General features: G+C 42.1%; 1 protein-coding gene across 1 annotated transcript in view; it reads left to right on the top strand.

Annotated features, from left to right (window-relative positions):
* The window catches only part of LOC122755970 (TRAF interacting protein), a 56,451-nt gene that overhangs the window by 11,216 nt on the left and 20,823 nt on the right, over positions 1-24,412 (top strand). Inside the window, exons 2-10 of the mRNA XM_044004974.1 lie at positions 1,765-1,822; positions 2,813-2,896; positions 5,077-5,116; positions 6,196-6,323; positions 9,185-9,279; positions 15,324-15,437; positions 16,221-16,308; positions 17,981-18,070; positions 18,838-18,926. Of these exons, the coding sequence (XP_043860909.1) occupies positions 1,765-1,822; positions 2,813-2,896; positions 5,077-5,116; positions 6,196-6,323; positions 9,185-9,279; positions 15,324-15,437; positions 16,221-16,308; positions 17,981-18,070; positions 18,838-18,926 (786 nt within the window). The remainder of the gene's footprint in view (positions 1-1,764; positions 1,823-2,812; positions 2,897-5,076; positions 5,117-6,195; positions 6,324-9,184; positions 9,280-15,323; positions 15,438-16,220; positions 16,309-17,980; positions 18,071-18,837; positions 18,927-24,412) is intronic.

Here is a 24,412-nt window from a genome sequence, read left to right as displayed (position 1 = left end):
ATTATGGCTTGTTATAATTACATCACAGGTACCATAGGATAGTGGCTGGAGCACTGGACTTGGTCAGACAAAGCTTTGAATCCTGTCTCAGACATCTATTGTGTGATCATGGACAAGTTCGTGTAACCTTTCAGAGCCTTAGTTTCCCCTTTCTAAAATGGGGGTGGCATTTGTTTTAGCTACAGTGCAGACTTTAACAATTTTTAAAATATTTTATTTTTTCCCAATTACATGTAAAACCAATTTTTAACCTTCATTTTTTACAATTTCGAATTTCACATTCTCTCCTATCCTCCTTCACCCATCATTGAGAGGGCCGGCAATTTGATAAAGGTTATACATATACAGTCATGCAAAACATATTTCCATGTTAGTCATGTTGTGAAAGAAAACAAAGACAAAAAGAAACAAGAAAAATAAAGGGGGAAAAAACAGTATCATTCGATCTGTATCCAATTCCATCAGTTCTATCTGTGAAAGTGGATAGCATTTTTTTTTATCATAAATCCTGGGAGTGTCTTGCATCTTTGTATTGTTGAGAATAGCTAAGTCATTCATAGTTGATCATTGTACAATATTGCTGTTATTGTGTAGTGCTCCTGGTTCTGCTCCTTTCACTTTGCATCAGTTCATGTAAGTCTTTCCAGTTTTTTTCTGAACGCATCCCCTTCTTACTTCTTTTTGTTTGTTTGTTTTTGTTTTGCGGGGCAATGGGGGTTAAGTGACTTGCCAGGGGTCACACAGCTAGTAAGTGTCAAGTGTCTGAGGCTGGATTTGAACTCAGGTACTCCTGAATCCAGAGCCGGTGCTTTATCCACTGCGCCACCTAGCTGCTCCCCTTCATTACTTCTTACAACACAGTAGTCCTCGATCACAATCATATACCAAAACTTTTTAGCCATTCCCTAATTGATGGGCATTGCCATAATTTCCAGTTCTTTGCCACCACAAAAAGTGCTGCTATAAATATTTTTATACATATAGGTCTTTTTCCTTCTCTCTCTTTTTAAAAAAATCTCTTTAGGATGGGGGCAGCTAAGTGGTACAGTGGATAAAGCACCGGCCCTGGATTCAGGAGGACCTGAGTTCAAATCCGGCCTCAGACACTTGACATTTACTAGCTGTGTGACCCTGGGCAAGTCACTTAACCCTCATTGTCTGACACCCCCCCCCCCCAAAATCTCTTTAAGATACAGACCTAGTAGTAGTATTGCTCAGTCACAGGGTATGCAGTTTTATATCCCTTTGGGCATGGTTCCATATTGCTTTCTAGAATGGGTGGATCAGTTCACAACTCCACCCACAACAGTATCTTGCAAACTTGTGAAAATAGTACTTTGCAAGCTTAAAGTACTATATAAATTGAGGAGTTATTTATACTCTTATTTTATCATTCCTATTAGAATATTAGTACTATGTGGGCAGAAAATCATAATATAGTGAGAAAAGCACCAAATCTAGAATCAAGAGTACATCCTACCTGTACTATGTAGTGTTTACTCTCTTAGTGTCCTTGAGCAAATCACTTAACGACTCTGGGTCTTTTTTCTCATCTGTAAAGAGAAAGAATTTGACTAGATGATCCTTAAGGTCCCTGCTGGTTTAGGAATATAGGAGTTTATCCTGTCTTGAATGCTCTCACTTTATCCTCAGTAAATGCTCATTCTATATTTCATGGACTTCCCAAAGCAGTTAGTCCAGCCCTCTGAACTTTTTGCTAAGCAATATCTAAAATGTCCATTTTGCCATTTCTCCCCTTTTCAGCCTCATTAAGTGGTTTGACACTGCTCCAAGTCGTACATGTCCACAATGTCGGATCCAGGTAAGCTACTATTTCTAGAGGTAGTGTGGCTGGTAGGCATGCCTTGAAAGATTGTCTTTACTTGTTGGAGTGAATGAATTAGAAGAGCTCTTGGGGAAATATCAAACTTGTCTATTGCCATTCACTGCAGCTTTGTTTGGGCATGCTCATCCTGTGTAAAGTTTGGAGTGGGTGCCATCTCAACAAGATGGCACCATTGGGGTCATCAAGCAGATACTGGATAACCACTTGGGTTTATTATAGTAAAGATTCCTTTTGGTTATAGGTCAAACTAGATGGCTGCCAAAGCCAATGGGGCAATGAGGGTTAAGTGACTGGCCCAGGGTCACACAGCTAGTAAGTGTCAAGTGTCTGAGGCCAGATTTAAACTCAGGTCTTCCTGAATCCAGGGCTGGTGCTTTATCCACTGGGCCACCTAGCTGCCCCACAAAACCCCTTCTAACTCTCAAAATTTTGTAATTCTTTGAGATGCCTTCATTCATCAGGATCAGTAAATAGCCCCCTTTTTTTTCTCATTCTGTCAGGGGATGCCGTGTGAAAACTGGTCTCCATCCTTTTTCTGATTTTCTTAAGGTCCAATGCCTTTGGCTGCTTTCTTTTCATTGAGTTAGCCTTGGAATAGTGGGATTTTTATCAGTGGGAGCTGTCATTCAATTAAACAATGTCATAACTTTAGAGAACACAAAATTGTTGCCATGTGGGTTTGTTGAGGGCATGTGGGGCACTTGGAAGCTATCCATTTTAGCTAGAGTGCATCTGAGGTTCTGAGAGAACCCCGTCCCTAATTCCTTTCTTTTAGAGAAGGAGCAAAGTGCCTTTTCTGGTGTAATCTAAGTGTTCTGAGTGTGGAAAGAGAAAGGTATTTGCTTCATATCGGTCAGGCAGCAGTCAGAGCTTGATGCTTCATCCCTTCCCTTTTCCTTTAATACCTTCTTCTTGGTCTGTATACTGATGATGAGTCTCTTTTCCCTATTCTGTTTTCCCATCTAGGTTGGCAAAAGATCCATTATCAATAAGCTGTTCTTTGACATTTCTCAGGAAGAGGAAACAGGCCTAGATGCAGAGACCTTAAAGGTATGCAGGAGCAAACAGAGTCATGGTTTTCTATACAATCTTCTTTTCCTATTCTTTTTTACATATTGAAATGTTTGTGTTTAATGTTTAAGTAAACAGTCAATGAATTTTTTTTTGTAATTTAAGGTATGCAGTACCATTATGCAGGGGAAGTGTTCTTCAGCTTTATTATTTAACAGAACCCTATGCATATTTTGTGTCTGCTCATGAAGAAAGGTCAGGGTTTCCATGTTTTTGGGAAAGAGAGAAATAAGAAAAAATAATAATTAGGCTCTTGCCATGGAAGGTTGAAGTAAAGGAGAATTATAAAGTAATGACATGGTTAGCGAGGCAAAGATGCAGGAGCAAAGTGATCATGAGATTTAGAACTGTGAAGGCCCTTCAGGCAAGTCCTTTTATAAATAGGGGAAAAGAGGCCACCAGAGATTAAGTGGCAAAGTGGGGATTTGAACCTAGCACCACCCTCAGCTTACTCCTCACCTTATTCTTATTATTTTTATGTAACAGCCACTGTGACATAATGGAAAGAGCACTGGATTTAGAGTCAGTCTGCTTTTATCTGAAGTCCCCATGAAATTCCTGCATAATTTCCAGCTTGAAAAACAGTAATATAGTGTCCCCATTCCCTGGACATTTAATACTGCAGTGGTGTTTAGCACTGAAAGGCACATTGCTATATTAGTAAGCCTTTGTACTTGTAGATTTCTTAACCAGGAAGCTCAAAGCCCTTCTTGGATGTTCTTTCAGTTTGCTTGTGAACTGACTTAATTCTGCCAGCCTCATTTTGTAGCTAGGGAAATTGAGCCCAGAATATACAGTAGAAATAATTTTGCTCCTTTACCCTTGAAGTTCCCAAATGACTTGACCATTAACTTTGGGGAATCACGCAGCTGAAGAGCTCTGTTTGGATTGTATCTGTTAGCTTTCTGGACAGGAAATGACTGGAATCAAACAGCTTCCTAAATGAGGCTTTGTTAAGACTGACAAGTAATTGCAGGGTTTTAAGGGTTAATTTTTCTAGGCATTGAATTGTTCCACCTTCCTGCTGGTAGCTTAGTGACACATTTGCTTCCTTTGAGCCTCGAGTTAGCTGGAGTTCAAATAATGGGACTCTTGTACCCTCTTCTGCTTCAAACCAGTGTGCTCAGCCATTACCATCACTTCCATTGTCATGGCAACGGCTCCGTTTTTAAATGGCATAGCCCCTGTAATGACAGCAACAATGACATCTTCTAATACCTTCCTGCTTAAAACATATAAATCAAGGGTAGGGGAGAAGGGTAGTATCTTTGGGGCTAAAAGAAGTAAGTAAGTGTTTTGTAAAAATTGTACCAAAGTATGAAAGGAATTAGAGTGACCTTGGGTTTTTGTTTGATTCATTTGGCTGGTGTCTTTCCCTGGTTAACTGCTACAGAGTATCCTTCACTCCTCAAATATCCACTCTACCCAGACTCACAGTTGTCTAACCAGAAAGTATTTGGAGAGCTAATGCTAATTAGAAAGTTTCAGGTAGATTTCAGGAAGCAGGGCTCTTTATCCCTCTCTGAGTCGTAGGATTCAAGGTGGACTTAAAGCAGGATGTAAGCTAGCTAGTTTGTCTCTTTTTTAGAATGCATATTCTGAATTTTAGTTTCAACATCTTCTATTTCAATCCCCCTTTAAAACCTCTTCTTGATGTAGAGGTGACTCTCGATCTTTCTGGAAGAACACAAGCTTTGAAAGAATCTGCCAAACTGGAAGGACTTGAGGCATGGGCCTAGCAGTGAATTATTATCTAAGAACCAGCATATCTAGGTTTATAGAGATGTCTTGACAGGTTTGCCATAAAATGATGGATTTTTTTTTAGATACAGCAAATAATGAAGATAGTCTACCAAGAAAGACATAGAAATTTTATATGTAGTCTACCTCAGTAAAGGGAGTATCCACACTAATGAAATATTTTTAGGTATAAAAATAAATGTTTGTATGCCAACGATGTTCTGGGGACTGGAGCTGGAATGCATCCTTGTTATCATCAGTGGAAACTTCACTATATCTCTTATACTCCCATTACCTTTGCTTTTCTGTTTATCAAATAGGAAATGCCTCTTAAATTCAGATAGCACTACTTAATGAGAAATAGTATAGAGAGTATTTGTGATATCCTTAGACCCCTGACCATGTTTGTTTCCTTATAGAATGAACTGGATAAGACTAGAGCCCAGCTGTCCTTGAAAGGTGAGTTATAGAAAGATACACCTACTCCCTCCAGATAGCTGAGGAATTTCCCCCAAAAAGCACATGAACTAGGAATTGATTCCAACCTGGTCCTCCCCTCATTTGGCTGAGTGTAGTTAGCCTGCCCAGCTTTTAAAATAGACAAGGGGCATGATTGAGACCATCACAGTGGGCCTGTGCAACTTCTCCAACACTAACTTGTTGCCTCCTGTTCATTAGCTGATTTGTATAGAACAGTCTAGAATATGAAGGAGAGGGTTTGGGTCTGGGTTGTGCCGGTCACATGTAGCTATGAAATGGGGGAGACCCCTGGAACCTGAAGCAAAGAAAGCCCTGGGGATTGTGGAAGATAGATTCTGGAGGCAGCTTAACTACAGAGTATAAGTCACAAAGAACAGAAAGAGTTTTGTCATTCAGCCCGAGTGCCAAGGTCCCTGCCCTAGAACAGGGCTTTTTAAACTTTTTCTACTTGCAACCCTTTTCACCCAAGAAATGTTTATATGACCCTAGATTTATAAAATAGGTATAGAAATCAAACCTTTACTGACAAATTTTTTGTGACCCTCCCACATACATTTATGCGACCCCCCTACGTGACCCACAGTTTAAGAAGCTTTGGCCTAGATCATGATAAAGAGAAGGAAGCTTAAAGTGGGAACAAAGCTAACTTGTTTAATAGTTTGGAAAGGATTTGAAACCTTCCCTAGTTTCTTATGTGACTAATGGTGCTTAGTAGAAACAACTGCAGGTCTCCTCATTTGAAGTAGCCTACAGAGTGGAAGCTAGTGCTCCTAGTATCTCTGGAACAAATAAGAGCCTCTCCTAAGGAAAATAAGTAGTGCAAACACTGTCTTTGGCCTTTTGGTTTGATACTGCCCTGATCCCCTCACCGCTTCACACACACACACACACACACACACACACACACACACACACACACACATACACACACTCTCACACTCACACTCACACATTCACACTCACACTCACACACTCTTCATCTTGCAGTTGGTTGAAGGGTACAAGCAGGACACTAGGTTAGGAAGCTGTATTGTGCTGATTTGAATGTTTCCCTTCAGTAAAAGAGAAGAAAGATTGCCAATCCATCATTGACTCTTTGCGAGAAGTACTAGATGTGCGCAATGTCACCATAGAGTCGCTACAAAAGGCCCTGGGAGAGTCAGAAATGCTGTGTTCAACCTTCAAGGTAAGTCCTTGGGGATCTGTGTGCTTCAAACCTTTATCTCTCATTTCTCTACAGAGAGAGGTTCTCTATGTCACTGAAAATACTTTTTGGTGGTAAAGAATATGAAACTAGGAATTTCCCCATTCCTGAGGTTCTCCACTATCTCTGTTTTGGTTTCCCTATGTGTAAATTGGAGACAAATCCCTGTCCCTTGTTAGTCCCTGTAGGGCAGGTGTTATTAAACTATGAACTTAAAAAAACTTTGGATAACTATTTTAATATAATTAATTTCCTTTACAAGCCTACATATTTCATTTTATACATTTTTAAATATTCGAAGGATTCCATAGGCTTCACTAGACTGCCCAAGGGGTCCATGACACAAAAGGTTAAGAACTCCTGCTTTGGGACCTCAGTAAGTATGCTTTGAGCAATCTACCTTGTTCTATGGATAAGCTGAATTTGAAAATGACTGAGAGTGCAACCAAACCCTAGCCCCTTTGGGACCTGGATAGGCCCACGAAGGCCGCTGTGGCAGCCAAGGTTACATATTGACTTTGAAAAGTGTGAAACAACTCAGAAAAGCCTTTCTAGCTTCTTCCAGCCATAGACACTTGCAAGACAAGAACTAAGAGGCCAGGGTGAGCTGAGCCCTTTATGCCTGAGATAGGCCCAGGCCAGCTTCAAGAAGGCAGCTGATGAGACAGGCCTCAGGAAGCTGCCCATTAGTGCTTCAGCCTTGGGCCGAGCTGCTCTCTGGAGCCAGATCAAACAGCATCCCAGGGAAGAGCAGGGGACTTTGAAGTTGAATGTGCTCAACTGACCGGGAAGATCAAAGCAAGCGGCCCCCAAACCCAAATGAATATTGTATCAGCATGGGCCTGTTGGCCTCTTTCCTTCCTCGGCCCCCCTGCCCTCCCCAAGGGGGAATGAGGTGATTGATCTGAACTGGAGATTGGTATTCTAGCGGCAAAAGAAGCAGCAACCCCATGTGATATGCTGTTTGAAAGGCAGCTGTCGTTCTGCGGGAGGTCAGGCTGCAGGGTTTTCATCGTTTCTTCAGTTCTGTTTTAAGGAGCTGGGTGAAGAAGGGAAGCAAGGGAAGGAAAATTTAGGAGCTGGATCAGGCACCAAGATGAGTGTGGAGGTTGGGGATGAGTGTGGGGAGAAGTGAATATCTTGAAAGGGAGGAATCTGTCGATCACATTTCTAGACATTCCTTAGGCGAAGGGCTGACTCTCACAGTGCAGCACACTGGGAGCCAACATGCTGATAGGAGGGAGGTTAAATGCAGAGCTACCCCCTGAGCCTGAGCAAGAGCCAAACCACATTTGCCTTAAAATGATAAGCAGAGATTAATGGTGGGTGATAGAGGCCTCTTTTTATCATCATTGTCTTTCTGGTCAGAGTCCTTCTCTAATGCTTCATCATGGTGTCGAGGTGACCCTGGATTCTTAAGGGCTGTACCAGGGAAAAGTGCAAACTCGGATGCTCCAAAGGCTTTGGGTAAGGTTCTGGCAACAAATGACATCTGCTTTCTGAGGAAGAAGTACAGAGAGCTCGTCACCAGTGACTGTCCACTCGAGGATTAGTTCTTTGGCCCTGACAGTCCATAAACAGGACTGTGCAGCCTCATTCGGGTTTTGCAGTGGAAGAAAAGAGGATAGAGGGTACAGAGAATCACGGAGGTTTAAATGATTTATAAACATTAACTTTGTTGTTATGGTACTCTAAATGTGAGATCCTTGTCCATTGACCTAGTAGACATAATATTGGAGGAAACAAATTATGTCATTGTTGACATTCTTGCAGTAAGTTAAACGAGAGGACAAAGGAAGTTATAGTTGACCACAGGTTTTCCTTGGAGAGATTTGATGGATTTGGTTCCATTATGTATCCAAAGGTAAAAATAAACATTTATCATTTCATGGGACATTTGCTAATTGCTGCTTGTTTGCTAACATATTGTAGAATACAAGAAAGTAGAAAAATTCTCTTTGAAATTGAAAAACTCAACAGGCCCTTCTAAATGAAATCAATCTGTAATGTAATTCCCCAGATGCTGGGTCTCCTCTTGTATTACTGTCATATCCATAGCCTCTCAGATGCCTTTATTTGTTTATTTCTTTTTTTATTATGACAAATGACATTTCAATGTACAAAGAACAAAAAGGATTATATGTAAACCTGCACTTGTATTACATACGGCTTGGGTTTTTTAAGTGAAAACTAAATTAATGTGATAATTACAAAACTGCCCTTCTTGTCTGTGTTCCCTTTTGAACTTTCTTGCTCTCATTTCTATATTTTTAAAATCATTTTATTGATGCTTTTTTCCTTCTCGTATTTTCTTCAAAACTCAACTCAAGTACCATCTTCATGAAGCTCTTCCTCATCCCCCAGCTGCTAGAACAATTCCCTCCCAAAATTACTTTGTATTTATCTTGCATAACACTTGTACATGTTGTCTGAGCTTCTTGGGGAGCCTGGCACATAGTAGGAGCTTAATAAATGCTTATTGATTGATTTCTTACTCATTTCTTATGGGTTGGTTGCAGACAGATCTCTATCAATCTGTAAGTTACACTCATCCATACTTGACTCATCATTTGTATCTCATTGGTCAAATAGCCCAGGGACAGGGAGACCATCTCAGTTAGGGAAAACAGATATTAGGAGAAGTAACTTGACCCAATGCCATTCAGCAAGTCTAGTGCAGAATCAGAGTCAAGCTTGAAATGGCTGGATGCTTGGTGTATTCCTCATTTTGAACAGCTTGCGGGAGATGTTTTCTGAGGCCTGTGATTTGTAGAAGAAACCCATCCTGTGAGTGGGAACCTTCAGGAAGATCCACTTAAGCAATAATTTGTTTTTCCTCCCAGAAACAGATTAAGTACTTGGAGCAGCAGCAGGATGAGACCAAGAGTATAAAAGAGGAGGCCTACCGTCTGAGGAACAAGATGAAGACCATGGAACGGTGAGTTTGGGGCCCAGTATCATAGATGCCCTTGACCAACAAGGCTGTGACAGTGCACGGCTTTCTCTTTGCAACTCTTCTTCCTTTCCCCACCTGTGAGGAAAAGGGCTAGGATAAGTTTTCCCACAAACAGTCTCCCTTCTGTCCTAGCTCTTAAGAATGGCAAGGGAGCTAGTTCATATTTTTCTTTTTGGTTCTGTTTTTCATAGTTCTGAGAAGGGGAGAACAGGAGAATAGTTCTGCTTAGTATGAGTATTAAGGACTTCATTGCAGGAGACTCTTGACTTTCAAGGCCAGTGAGATCCTCCAATATAAGAATTTAATTCTACAATTCACATTGACTAAACATTTATTGAGTCCTGAGCACAATACTAGCATAGTGAATAGGAAATGAATGTGAGAGAATATTGTAGAGATAAAATCAGCAAAACAAGATTTCTTTTTCTTTCTTTCTTTCTTTTTTTTTTTTTTTGGTGGTGGTGGTTGTTGTTTTGTTTTGTTTTTGGTGAGGCAGTTGGGGTTAAGTGACTTGCCCAAGGTCATACAGCTAGTTAAGTGTCAAGTGTCTGAGGTCAGATTTGAACTCAGGTCCTCCTGAAATCCAGGGCCTGTGCTCTATCCACTGCGCCACCTAGTAAACAAGATTTCTTAACCTGGGGTCCATGACTATATGGATGTCTTTGTTTTCTAACATGTTTCTGGTAAACAGCAGATTGAAGGGTTTTGTTTTCTTATCCTTTTTGTCACTCTTTTTTGTTGTATTGGATGGTTTAATCCATTCACATTTAAAATTATGAGTTAGGTTTTTATTTTCTGCTGTGTCTTAAAATTGAGGGTTTTTTTTTTTCAGATTATGGTTTTCCATCCTCTTCTGCTGTAAACACAGTATTATGTACCTTCAATTATTTCACTTTTTTTTTTTAAGGCAGCCCTGTTCCTACTGGCTTACCTTCCCCTCCCCCCAAACCTCTTCTTGTTTGTTACCTTTTTCCCTTTAGGGTTTTGTTTACTTGTTCCTTTTTCTTTCCTGCTTTTATCTACTTATTTATTTCTTCCCCCTCTTTTTTTCCATCTCAGTAGAGTAGATTTCCCTTTCCTCTCCTTCCCTTCAGCTAGTCCTGTTCATTAATTTTTAAATGTCATTTTTTGAGCCCTTTCCAAAAAGGATTTCTCTCACTCCCTTCATTATCCACCCTATCTTTCTGTTTACTTTAGATCCTCATTTTCCTCTGATTCATGACCCCTTTAATCACCTAGCCTCTCTCTTTTCTCAGTATTCTTTATACAGTCAAAACTTCTAAAGTATACGTTCTAGGCTCTGCCGCTGCCTTGTAGTATTTACCCCATGGAATTCACCTTTTTGTTGTGCCTCACTCTCAGAGTAATGCCAATTATTGCAGATATCATAGAGGACACACTGCCCCATGATAAGGCCCTTCTGATACACTCCATCCCCACCCTGCTGATTTTTCCCTCTCATTAACCTTTTTTATTTTTCCTATGTTTTCCTGGAAATCTCCCTGTGTTCTTTCTCTCCCACTCCTGTAGGTGCCAGTTGCACCCCACCCCCAGGGGTTCCAAATCCCCTCCCCAGCCAGGACAAGTAGACTTTTCAGCCATGAAATGCCCCAGGCCTCATCCAGTGCAAGGTCTTCATTTACCTTTGTTTCCCATGCAGTATTTGTCAGAGGAACTCTCTCTTCCAAAGTAAGGCCTCCTTTTCCCTCCTTTTCATATTTCCCCCTCTATTCCTCACCAGGTCCCCTTTAGGTTCTTCTCTTTATGAAGCCAAAGAGGTCACCTTCCCCTCATCACTAACCCTTGATTTGACCCTGGCACATCACTCACTTCTCTCTATCCCCTTACTCCTCTCCCCCCCTTTCATGTACCCTCCTATGTTGTAATGTGGTCCCACAAAAGAAGCATTCACCCGTAGGCAAAGGTTCATTAAGTCTGTAATGTTGTCTCCTGTCCACCTCTTCGTTGTCTCCTGTCCACCTCTTCACTGTTACCTCTACCAGATTTCCACCTTCATCTCTGTTTCCTAGTATAACTTAAGAAAGATGTCTCTAATGGGGTCTTTGTTGTATTTATTCACTCCTGCATTTTTGTTGTTTTGGGTGTTTAAGAAGAAAATAATCTTTTCAGTTCTGGTTCTTTCTAAAAATGTTTGAAATTCTACTTTATTATTGAATGTTCATGTTTTGTTCTATATGTTTAAGCTCAGATTTGCAGGATAGGTCACCTTGGGGTGCATCTTGATCTCCCATGGTCTTTGGAACACATTATTCCATTTTTCCATTATTCCTTTTTCTAGTAGGTACAGAAGTCTTATGTTATTCAGATGTCCTTTCCTTTGTATTTGAAGGTCTAGCTTGCAGAATTTGTTTCTGAATTCCATTGTTAACTGATATGTGTCTTGGAATTTGCAGCCTTGGGGTTTTTTTCTGGAGGCAAACTGAATTCTTTCAATTGGGCTTTAATTTTCCTGTGTTCAAAAGTTCTGGGCTTTTCTATTGTTTCCTTCCATGTGGTGTTGAGGCTTTTGGTCCTCTAATGTTCTTCTGGAAGACCTGTGATCCTTAGTTGTCTCTATGGTTCCTGTTTTTGAGATCCGTATGTTTTGCTTGCATAGTGAGCATATTTTCTTCTAATGTTTTTGTTTTTTGCTTCTTTTTCTAGATTATCCTTTGCTTCTATGTATTTACATTCCCAATCTATTGTTATTTCTTTTATTCTTTGGTAAGGCTTGCCATTGCAGATTCAAGTTTTGCTATTCTACCCATTGTTTTTGTAGGACATAAATTCTGCTCCCATGACTCTCATTTCTCTTTTAAACCACTCAAGAACAGCATGTTGTGATTCCATGTTCTCAAATCCCACAGAATCCTCTTCTGTCTCATCAAATGTTGGATCATTTTGCTTTATTTTGCAGTATTTATTCTTAGATTCTGGAACTTGTTTACTAGATCTAGAAGCCATATTTCCTTCTGTTACTGCTTTTTCCTATTGATTTATCTGTTTATGTTCAAGGTCTTTGATATTTCTTTTTCCTGAAATTTTTGATACTTTTAGTGTCCACCCTCTTCCCCTTCTTTTCCTTATCACCCACTTCCTGACTCTTTCCCTTTTGATAGTGGTTTCCTTGGGAGTTGGATCTCAAAATATCTCAGACTTTTCTTGAACTGGGCAGTTCAGGGTTCAACAGCCTTAGATATCTGCCTCAGTTGACTTTTGGGTAGTCAGAACTGGCCCCAGCTGGATACTGTGTGCTTCTCTCAGGCTTGGTGGAGTACAGCACCACTCCCCACATGCAGGGTCTCACTGACAGTTCAAAGCTTTGTAGCACTGACACTCCTTTACTTCTAAAGGATGGTCAAGCTGGCTGGCCAATCCCAAGCAAACTTATGCAGCCTGGAGCCAAGATCTCTGTGGCACTGGAAAGAGGGAGGGAGGACCAGAATACAGGGGTTGGTTTTGATGTAAGTCTCTGTTGTATTCTTGAATCTGCTAATGCCTCCTCCCATGGGAGGTGGCAGAGGGGTGCTGAGTTAGCTCAGGGTCAGTGAGCATCAGTTCTGGGTTTTGTTTTTGTTTTTAACCTTTTCTTGGATTCTGAGTGTCTAAGATCATGGAAACAGTTGAAGTTGTTTTATCTTTGGCACATAATTTCTGTTTTGGAGAGGTTTGAGAGGTCATATGGATCAGAGAAATTGAATAGTCTTCCATCTTATTGTTCACATGGCCCAGAAGTCTCCATGAACTTTTTTTTGGGGGGGGGAGAGGGGGGAATCCAGGTTAAGTGACCTGCCCAGGGTCACACAGCTAGTAAGTGTCTGAGGCTGGATTCCAACTCAGATATTCCTGACTCCAGGGCCAGTGCTCTACCTATTGTGCTACCTAACTCTTTCCATGAACTTGTTTTTTTAAATATTTTTGATAACTGTATTTCAATATATTTGGTTTTCTTTGTAGTTCTATTCATTAACTTTAAAACATTCTGAATTGGAATCCATAGGCTTCACAAGACTGCCAAATTGGTCTGAAACACAAAAAGGTTAAGAACAAATATATACACACATACACACACACATATGGCAATGAGGGTTAAGTGACTGGCTGAGGGTCACACAGCTAGTATGTGTCAGGTATCTGAAGGCAGAGTTGAACTCAGGTCCTCCTGAATCCAGGGCCAGTGCTTTATCCACTGTACCACCTAGCTGCCCCCAAGAACCTCTATAATAGAACTTACTAATTATATATAAAATGTGGAGAGGAAGAAAGTGCAAAGATAAACCAAGATTTTCAACATGAGAGACTTGGAAGAATGTTGATGTCAATTGAGAGATGCAGCTAGAAGGTAGGAACGAATTTAGGAGGAATAAGAAAGTCAGTTTTGGACATTTGAGTTTGAGGTTTGGGTGGGATATCAATGTCTTTTAGGCAGTTGGAGATGAGAGTCTAAAGCTTGAGAGAGAGGTCAGAACTAGAGATAGAGATTTGGGATCATATACATTAGATGCTAACTTCAACTATGGGAACAAATGAAATTGCAATGGGAAACAGTGTAGCTTCAGAAGAGGAGGACCAAGAAGAAACCTTTAGATATTTGGAAGAGGATCCAGCAAAGGAGACTGAGTGTCGGGAAAAAGGCCAAGGAGGAAAACCAGAACAGTAAGAGTATCCATGGTGGGGAAGGGGCCAGTAGTGTTTACATAGGCTTCATTGGGATCATGGACTTTTTTTAAAAAGCTTATGGATATAATGATTATGACTAGGAGGTTATGGGTAACCTTTTGGGAGGAGTTTCAGTCAAGTAGGGAAAACGGAAACTGGATTGCAAGGCAGTGAGAGAGTAAATGATATCGAAAAAAGTAATATTAGCCAGGAAGGGGAAGAAAGCTAGGATAGTAGCTGGATACGGAAGGCTCACGGGAATGTTATCTTTTTTTAGAACTGGCAAAATCTGAGCATGCTTGTAGGCAGATGGGAGAGGTAAAGATGGAAGATGCACAGGAGCAAAGAAATAAGCATTTAAGTGGAGATGGGATCAAGGGCATAGGTAGAGGGATTGGCTTGAATAAGGAATTGGGAAGCTGAGACAGGAAGAGAGGAGAGACAGTATGGGTGATGCTGGAAGGTTTTAAGATTAAGAACAGGAGTTGAGTGAGCTTTTGTCATTGCCTACACTCTCTCAAAAGTTAGGTCTTCTGTAAACGTGGTGAATGGAGGGTCACTTGGAGCTTGAGGAGCAAGAAAAAAGTACAAAACAAATTGCTAGTCAGGACAGGAGTAAGCCAGTAGGTAAAGACTAAAAGGGATGCTGAGCAACAGCGAGGTCCCAGCTGAGAGTATGTGCCACAAATTGTCATGGGTGAAATGGCTCCATTTCATCACTTTCTTTGTTAGAGGTCTTCAGAACCAGAGTAGAAATGGGGAAATTGTATAGTGGGGTAATACTACCCAGGGTTGAGGATTAACAGCTACGTGATAGCAGGCTAATGAGTGAGGGCTTCCATGGTGCTTATGAATTATGAAATTGGCCAACGTTGGGGTTAAGTCTAGGTATGGAGGCTAACGAGGCCAGTGTTTTAGGAAGAACCTGGGAGAATAGGGAGAGAACAGAACCTACAGGGTGAAGAGCAGGTTTAGTGAGAATAAAGGTGTGAGTACAAAGGACAGTCTTGCTTATTCCTCCACTGGTTTGTACTGCTCTTTATTTATCAGCTTAGCAAGGTCTTAGATGTGTTCCTCTGGTATCCCTCTCCTTCAGACTTACCCTCTCTGAGGTGTTGCCTTTTGTTGTTGACCCCTCTTACCTAGCAGCATCCCTGTGAAATCAGAGCAGAGCAGCTTTCCTCAACCCTTCTGTAGGTATCCATTGGTGATGCTGTCGGCAGACGCTTCCCTTTCTCCTCACCCAGCAGCCCTGATACATTGCTATAGCAACAGCAGTGAGGGGAAACAGAACTGCTAGGATGCTTCTGCCCTGGATCCTTTAGATTTTACAAGCCAGGAGGTTGGTTGTTTTTTTCCCCCCGCAGCCTTGAGATCCTGCTCCAGAGCCAGCGCCCAGAGGTGGAACAGATGATCCGAGATATGGGAGCAGGCCAAGCAGCCGTGGAACAGCTGGCTGTGTACTGTGTATCACTGAAGAAGTAGGTATTCCAAAATGCACTCAGGGCTTTTCGTCACTTGCCTACATGAGGAGAGGGTCTTTCCCTGAAAGGAATAGACTGATCCCAGCCTCCAGCCCTATAGACACAGGAGCCTATTTGGCTTTCGAACTCCCCTTTCTGCTGCTTGTACTTTGAAAGAGAAGCTGGCAGGTGAGGATCTGCTAGAGGCCCTTCTCTTTCTGTAATGAGGAAGCCACCTACACCTTCAGAGCAGGTCGATTTTTCTCACTACAGAGCTTGGTGTGTCTGTCTCAAATTCCAAAAGCGTAGCCCTCTGCTGCCCTTTGTTAGGGTGAAGACTTAGAGCAGATTTGTGGGCCTGGGTCAGTGGAGGGTCAGCTGTGAGCTGACTGGGCGCTGTTAACTCTAGCCCTACAGACACAGAGTAGGAAGGGTGGAACCAGGAGCTCCTCTTCAAGAACTGCTGAGCCTGCCTGTTCCAGGCTGCTCGGTTTCACAGCAGCCCCAGTCATGTATGGCAGCTCATAGCCAGGAAGTAGGTATGGAGACCAGGCACAGATGGTATGCCCTTTGTAGGGAGAATAACTGAGGTATGGGTCTAAATGATGTGCCCAGAGACCCTCACTGCCATCCCCTTGTTCTTTTCTCTGCCATCAGCAATACTTCTCTGTCCTGCTAGCATAACACTTTAGGCTCAATACTAAGAAATATGAATAAACAGATTGGATAATTGAATGCCCTCTGATGGTAAGGGAACTTCATGTTTGAACATCCTAATGTTTCTCTGTGATGCCTTTGCAGAGAATATGAAAATCTCAAAGAGGCCCGGAAGGCCTCAGGTGAGCTGGCAGATAAGCTAAGAAAGGATTTGCTTTCTTCTAATAATAAGGTAATGTGGTGGGGGAAGGGGAACAAAAAAAAGGGTGAGATGCTCAGCTGGAAGGGGGAAGGGGGTATGGTGAAAGGCATATTCCTTAGTCTAGGGCATCCAGCCAAGGCGAGTGTTTTAGGCTACCTATAATATTTTGTGGGATCTATAAGCTCAGCTGGTACCTTAGGGCTTTAGGACAGGCTCAGAAAGAGACATGGTCATATTTCCTACCCAGCCCTTGGTCCAAATATCAGGAGTTCCTTTCACCAGGATCTTTCTGAGTTCAAATCTGGCCTCAGATACTTACTAGCTGTGTGACCCTGGGCAAGTCACTTAACCCTGTTTGTCTCCATTTCCTCACCTGTAAAATGAGTGGGAGAAGGTAATGGCAAACTGCTCCAGTATCTTTGCCAAGAAAATCCCAAATGGGATCACAAAGAGTCGGACACAACTGAAACGACCAAACAACAACAAAATTCTCTTTAAATGTATTTTGTGTGTCCTTCTAGATGTACTTTTTTGTAAGCTTCTTGAGAATAAGGATGCTATTATTCTTTTATTTGTATCACCAGTGCCTGGCACATAGTAGGTGCTTAAAATATGCATGTTGATAGGTGATTGATCTTGAGCTTGAAAGGGATCTTAGAAGTTCTCTTATCCATCATTGCCTCATTTTGCAGTCAAAGAAAGAGGCCCTGAAAGTCAATATGGCTTGTCCCACTTCCCATGGACACAGCAGAGCCAGGATTTGAGCCTGGGTGCTATGACTGCAGATCTGGCCCTCTGCACACCATACCTCCCTCCCTCCCCCTTCAAAGAACAAACTACAGGCCTTTGGGGGTTGGCCATTCACATCCCTAAAGCAAAGAGCAAAGTCCATCATGGGACTTGGTATCATTAAGAGATAAGTCATCAAGCTCTCCTATTTGGTTTTCTGAAGATCCACTGGTCACTTTTCAAGTCAAGTCTTTGTGGACACAGAACAGCAAATCCTCTCATTTACTTGGAAGAACTGCTATAAAGGTGCTTTTGACATTTTCCTTGTCACTGCTTGGCCTAACCTCTCCAAAATGCAAGGGAAGGAGTCTAGGAGCTTTCAGTTAGGATTCCCTTCTAAGTATATTAAAGCTCTGTAAATGTATATCCTTTGCAGCAACAAGGATCAGTTTCCCCATCTTTTATAAATTCCAGTCTACTGTGACTTCACCCTCTCCACCTCCCAGTCTAGCTTGAGGACATCTCAAGTACCCTAGATTGTGCTGTAGGGATTTGAATGTCAGTTCCCCAGTCCCATCTGCCTTGATGTGGCCCCAAGGAAATGACCTAGCAGTCCCTGCAGGAGTTATTTGCCAAGTACTTGTTCCTGCTGTTTCCAGATTTTGGAGTTTAAAGGAAATGACTTCATTACTTGCCTCAAGAGATTGAATTGCTGGGGGCACTCCCTCTGGGTTGTGTGGGAGTAGTCCCTGCATGTGGTCAGATGATGGGAAAATTGCTGCACTGTCTGGGCACAGGAGACCCTCCTGGCTGGGGGAATCCTGCTCAGGCTCTTTCAAGGGCCTCTGACAGACAGATTCGGAGTTCTCTACCAGGCCAAATCCTGAAGATTGTCCCTGAGGAAGTTGTTTTGGGCATGAGTTGGAATGATCTTTTGGAACTTTAACAGTGTCATCCCTCTCTTCTTCCATAGTTACAAAAAGCACTCTCTGAGGTTGATAATGTCAAGGAGGAACTGAAATCAACCCAGAAGGATTTACAGAATGCAGACAAGGAAATCAAGGTGAGATCTTGAAGGGCCCTAGAGTTTATATGCTTTTACAAAAAGGAACAATGTAGCCCCATTTTCCACTTCCTAGTGTGGACCCCTGTACTCAGCTCAGCTCTTCCCAGTAAGCTGAATACTTGACACTCTTAATGCAGAAACCCAGAACTAAATAATTGCATTCGTTTCTGGCTGCTGCGTGTTCATCCAGGACAGGTTTCAGAAATGGGAGGTGTATCATGGCCTTTATTCCCCCAGGCATCCTGCTGTCACTCCATTGCTGAACATTATCATGGTGTTTGCCATCTGAAGTATCGGTTATAGATTTTATTGGCTAAAATCCCCACCTCACTTGGAGAGGCAAGTGACACATCCTCATTTATTATTTGTCCTACCAGAAGAGGACTTAAGACTTTATTTGTGTGGCCAACAATCCCTTCCTGTCCTGTGAACATAACAAATTGTCATTTGGTTTTTAACTGTAGTCACTCTTGTGAATTTGGACAGCAAGGTAATTGAGGTGCATGAGGGGGAAGTAACTTGTGCAGAATCACTCCAAACATCTATTATCCTCAAGCTGAGCCTTGGGCTCCAGGACTGGACTCGGGACTTAGTGTGAACCATGGTGTCGCTGTGTCAGCCAGTCTGTGCAAGGGAAGAACCTCCGTATACTACAGGAGCCTGACTGAGTCTGGCCTTGCCTCTTGTTCTCTTCTCTTTGTCAGTCTCTAAGCTAAGAGCTTTATTCATTAGTCTTCTCATTTACACTTTTTCTTTTTCCTAAGAGCTTAAAGAAGAAGCTGACCATCCTACAGGGGACCCTGAACCTACCATCCCACACCAGCGAGACCCTCAGTCGGCTTGTCTTAGAGAGGTTTGCTCAGCCCCTTGGGAGCAGGGAGAGGGGTGGATCTGGAGAAAGCGTTCAGAAATCCTCCAGAGAAGTATTACTCATCCTGAATTATTAGAGAAAGTCTTTGGCTTTAGGAATCATGCCTAAGAAGGGCTAGTGACCTATCCTAGACATTCATTAGGAATGAAAAGCAAATCAGGAAATGAATAACCTGGATCCGCAAGTGAACTGCTCTGGGCGTAGGCCTGAGCAGAAGTTCAAAGCAGGTTTAATCTCACTGTGTCTTCATGCTCCTTTGGTGTGGTAGTTTATTTTACTTTTGTTTTTACAGCCCGTTCATTTCAGTAAATCACCAAGCATTTATTAAGCACCTACTAAATGCTAGGCACTGGGAATTCAAAGACAAAAGTGCTACAATTCCCTAAGCTCAAGGAGTTTACATTCTAATTGGAGGTTACAATACAGTATATTCTATATGGTAACGATGATAATCTTCTTTCCCCATCTGTTAAAAAGTATCGTGTATGGGAGCATCTCAGCTGGACCCAAAGTACTTGAGTTTTGCAGAGTAGATGGGAATATTGGTTCCTAAGGTTTACTGTCTTGGCAAGTGGCTCCAAGGATTGACCTAGCAGTTGCTGGCAAGGGAAGGGAGTTTTAGATTAGGTAGTTGTGGGGATTGTGAGCCAAGAGCCCTTTCCAGGAGCAGTGGTGGTACTGATTATATGATTGTTCCAAGAAGAAGAACTTGAGGGTCTAGAGGTTCTGGGTGACTGCATGGTACATACATGGTGGCAACAAAATAGCAAGCTGCCCTTAGTGATCTGGTGGATAGATCCATTCTATTGTTAGTGTGGGTGAGCCCTTGGTACAATGAAAAGAGCACTGGATCATAAGCTCCCCGGTTAGCCAGCTTAATAAGATCTACCTCTACCCTGATCCTCAACCCAGTGAATCTTTCCTTATAAGAAACATTACAAGGGGCAGCTAGGTGGTGCAGTGGATAGAGCACCGGCCCTGGATTCAGGAGGACCTGAGTTCAAATCTGACCTCAGACACTTGACACTTACTAGCTGTGTGACCCTGGGCAAGTCACTTAACCCCAACTGCCCTGCAAAAAAGAAAGAAAGAAAGAAAGATTACAACAAAATCAAACCAAAAAAAAGTCAGCTAAACCACCAAATCCACTGATGGTATCTGTGAGCCTGGGCCACATTCTGCACCCTTGTCCTTGACCCCAGCAGCAAAGGGAAGGAGCTAGTGTAGCCACTCCAAGTGGATTCCAGATTCCTACAGTCCTGAAGCCTCTCACTTTCCTGTCTCCCTTGCTTCCAAATTATTCCTACCTTTTTAAGCTGTTGGTGGAGGAAGAAAGGAAGTGGTGGGACTTGAGCAGCACCCAAATCTGACAGCTCACTGTTTTTTTTGTTCTGAATTTGACAAACAACAATAAGCACGAATATTTCCAGACATAAAGTACAGAAAGAGGATTGTGGATGAAACTGGAAATCTTGCTGTTTTGTAGGTATTTACTTATTTTAGCACTTCAGTTCCAAGGCTGTTTCACTGCCTTGTTGCTCCCTGAACCTCCTCATCTCTTCTCTGCTCTTTCTTTCTTTTCTTTTTCCTGCTCTTTCTTTAAATGCTTCACACATTTTTCTTTCCTTTTGGGGGGAATATCCACAACTAGCTTGTGAGGAGCCAGTTGTCATGTTCATTGGCATTTTTACAGAGTCTTAATGAAGCACCTCATTTGCTTGCAGTTGTGCACTAAACATTGTACAAAGCTCCAGCTCTTGTCCTCCAGGAGCTGACAGTTGAAAACAGGCACAAGGTGAGTTAGATGAATCATTTAGTTTAACACCTTCATTTTGTAGAAGAGGAAATAGATCCAGAAGGGAGAAATGACATAGTAGCCAAGCCCAGATTAGAAAACCTAGGGCTTCTAGTTACAATTTCTTCATTCTTTCAACTCCTCCAAGCTGGTAATCTTGTACTTGTACATGTACGCATACCTCTCTACCTGCACAAGTGATCCTATCCTATCTCATTTCAACTCTTCCAGCAGATTACCCCCTTGGTCATCCCCACTCTTTCACTAACCTGCAGTCTCTGTCTGCTGGCTTCTCTCCTGCCTATAAACATGCCCACATCTCCCCCATCCTCAAAAAATCCTCTGCTGATGTTTTCATTTCCACGATCATCCTATATCTTCTCTGCCCTTTGTGGCTAAACTCCTTGAAAAGGCCGTCTCCTCTCAGATCTCTTCTTAAGTGCTTACAATCTGACTTCTGACCTTTTAATTCTGACCTCAATGATCCTCTTTTATTTTTTTTTAAACGATCCTCTTAATTGCCAAATCCAGTGTCCTTTCCTCAGTCCTCATTCTCCTACAGCTTTCAACACTGTTTATCACCCTCTTCTAGATATTTTCTTCTCTCTAGGTTTTCAGGATACCACTGTCCCTTGAGTCTCCTCCTACCTATCTGACTACTTCTCAGTTACCTTTGCTAGTAACATTTATAGCTAATGTTTATATACACTTGCTGTGTGCCAGGCACTGTGCTAAGGACTTTCCAATAATTATCTCATTTGATCCTTGCAACAACCCTGGGAGGTAGGGGCTGTCATTATCCCCTTTTTACAGTTGAGTAACCTGAGACAAACAGAGGTTAAGTGACTTGCCCAGGGTCACACAGCTAGTAAGTGTCTGAAGCTGGATTTGAATGCAGGTCTTCCTGACTCCCTGGCCAGCATTCTATCCATTTTGCCACCTAGGTGCTTCATCTAGAGGCTAGCTACCTAGTTGGGTCCTCATCCAGATCACTTCCTCTGACCATAAGTGTCCCTCAGGGCTCTGTCCTGGGCCCTCTTTTCCCTCTCTACTACTTTACTTGGTGATCTCATCAGCTTCTATCAATTTAGTTACCATCTCTATGCTGATGATTCTCAAATCTACCTGTCTTGCCCCAGCCTTTATATTGGCCTCCAGTCTTACATCTTCAGCTGCCTTTTAGACTTTTTTGTGTGTGAGGCAATTGGGGTTAAGTGACTTGCCCAGAGTCACACAGCTAGTAAGTGTCAAGTGTCTGAGGCCGGATTTGAACCCAGGTCCTCCTGACCAGGGCCTGTGCTCTATTCACTGCGCCACCTAGCTGTCCCTTGTAACGATTGGAATAACGCCACCTGCTGGAGATTTACTGTAGAAGAGTTCCGCCCATGAAGCGAAGGTCTTTGAGGGCAAGACCAGGAGTCTTTTCTTTGGCGTCAGGAAGTGATGCAGACTAGTGGGAGGAGGAAGGAAGAGACTGGCGCTCAGTCTCGCGCTCTTTCCGGAGGACGCTAGTGGAGAGGGGAGCTAGAAATGTGCTCTCCCTTTAATAGATAGGAATCTAGGCCTTTCTCTCTCTCTTTACCAAATTCTTATTCTCCTTAATAAATGCTTAAAAGTCTAACTCTTGCTAAAGCTTATAATTTATTGGCGACCACTCATTAGATATTTTAGACAGTTTAGCTAGAATTTTAGCCCTTAACACCCTCTTTCAGACATTTTTAAGTAGATGTCTGGCAGACATCTTAAACTCAGCATATTCCAAACAGAGCTTACTATCTTTCTTCCAAACCCTCCCCTCCTCTAAACTTCTCTGTTATTGTAGAGGGCACCACCATCCTCCCAGTCCCTCATGTTCCCGGCCTAGGAGTCATCCTTGACTCTGCACTATCTCTCACCCCTATAAGGGGCTGTTGCCAAGGCTTGTGGATTTCGCTTTTGCAACTTCTCTTGAATACACCCCTTTCTCTCCTCTGACACTGACACCACCCTGGTGCAGGCCCTCATCACGTCACGCTCCCCTACATCCATCTTCCATTCAGCCACAGAAGCGATTTTCCTAAAGCACAGGTCCAGCTGTGTGTACACACACACCCACACACCCCCTACTCAGTAAACCCCAGGAGCTCCCTTCAGCCTCTCAGATCAAATACCAAATGCTTTTTGGCATTCGAGCCCCTTCATAACTTAGCCCCTTCTTACCTTTCTAGTCTTCTCACAATTTACAACCTCCACCCTCCAATACTCTTTAATCTAGTGGCAAGGGTCTTCCTTGATCTTCCTCTTGACTCCAAGTATTTTTTCTGGCTGTCCCTGATGCCTAGAATACCCTCCCTCTTCATCTCTGCCTCCAGGCTGCCCAACAAAAATCCCATCTTCTACAGGAAGCCTTTCCCAACTGGAATTCTAGTGCCTTCCCTCTTTTAATTATTTCTTTTTTATCCTTTATGTAGCTTGTTTGTTTATATTTGTTTGCTTATTGTTTCCCCCATTAGATTGGGAGCTCCTTGAGGATAGACACTGCCCTTTGCCTCTTTTTGTATTGCCACTTTAGCACAGTACCTGGCACAGTAGTAATAAAGTGCTTAATAAATGTTTATTGAGTCACAGACACATATATGTGAAGTATAGAGAGAAAGATAAAACCCTTAAATACATAAGTGGGTTGGCAAGATCTTTTTTTAAAATCAGATATAGGTAAGTATATTAGGTTTGTCCGTAGGGTATTTAAGGTATAACCCTTTGTTAACTGGATTCTCTGTGACCAGGCTTCAGATAACCCTTCTACAAATGGAGGCAAACAGGTTAGGTGACTTGCCCAAGGTCATACAACTAGTAAGTGTCTACAAAGAAAAGCCATGAACTAAAGCCAGTTCAATATCTAGTAAATAATTGTGGGAGCATTATTGCATATTTCCCAGTTTGTTGATAACCAGCATTCAAATCTATCCTCAGACACTTACTAGCTGTGTGACCTTGGGCAAGTCACCGAACCTTTGTTTGCCTCCATTTCTTCAACTGTAAAATGGGGATAATAATATCACCTACCTCCCAGGGTTGTTGTGAAACTCAGATGAGATAATATTTGTTAAGTGCTTAGCACAGAGTCTGGCACATAGTATGTCTTATATAAAAGCTAACTGCTATTATTATGATTGTGATTATTTATTGAATTAATATCCATGTTAAATATCCACTTAAAAATCCATAGTTTCATAAGTTGTTGATTTTCCTTTCATCAGCACAAATTGTGTGATTGTATTCCCTCCATGTCTTAGTAGATGTTTTCATGAGTTTTTCTAATTAACAGATTCATCACCTGACAGTCCACCATTTGTTGATGAGTCTCTGCACTTAGGTTGGCCTTTGGATGACAGACATATTGCCCATACTTTTCACCTTGGTGAGACTTACCCATATAAGTCTTATAAATCTGGTGACATAACTTTCTAACACCCAGAGTCATCTCACCACAACAAGGCATCAGAGCAGGCCTTTGGGGGAGGAGCCTGTCCTTACCCAAGTAAAAATGTGTTTCAGATATGAAGCACTTACTATATATTTAGCATTAAGTGCCATAAATTTTGCTAAAAATCAAGTTACATGTTTTCTGTTTTTTCCCCTCAGTCTGTCAGACCTACCAAATAGATTGATTGACAAGATACTTTCTTTACAA

This window comes from Dromiciops gliroides, chromosome 1, assembly GCF_019393635.1.
Source record: "Dromiciops gliroides isolate mDroGli1 chromosome 1, mDroGli1.pri, whole genome shotgun sequence".
NCBI classification, from domain to species: Eukaryota; Metazoa; Chordata; class Mammalia; order Microbiotheria; family Microbiotheriidae; genus Dromiciops; species Dromiciops gliroides.
Note: the sequence above shows the minus strand (reverse complement) of the source record. Positions and strands in the feature narration are given on the sequence as shown.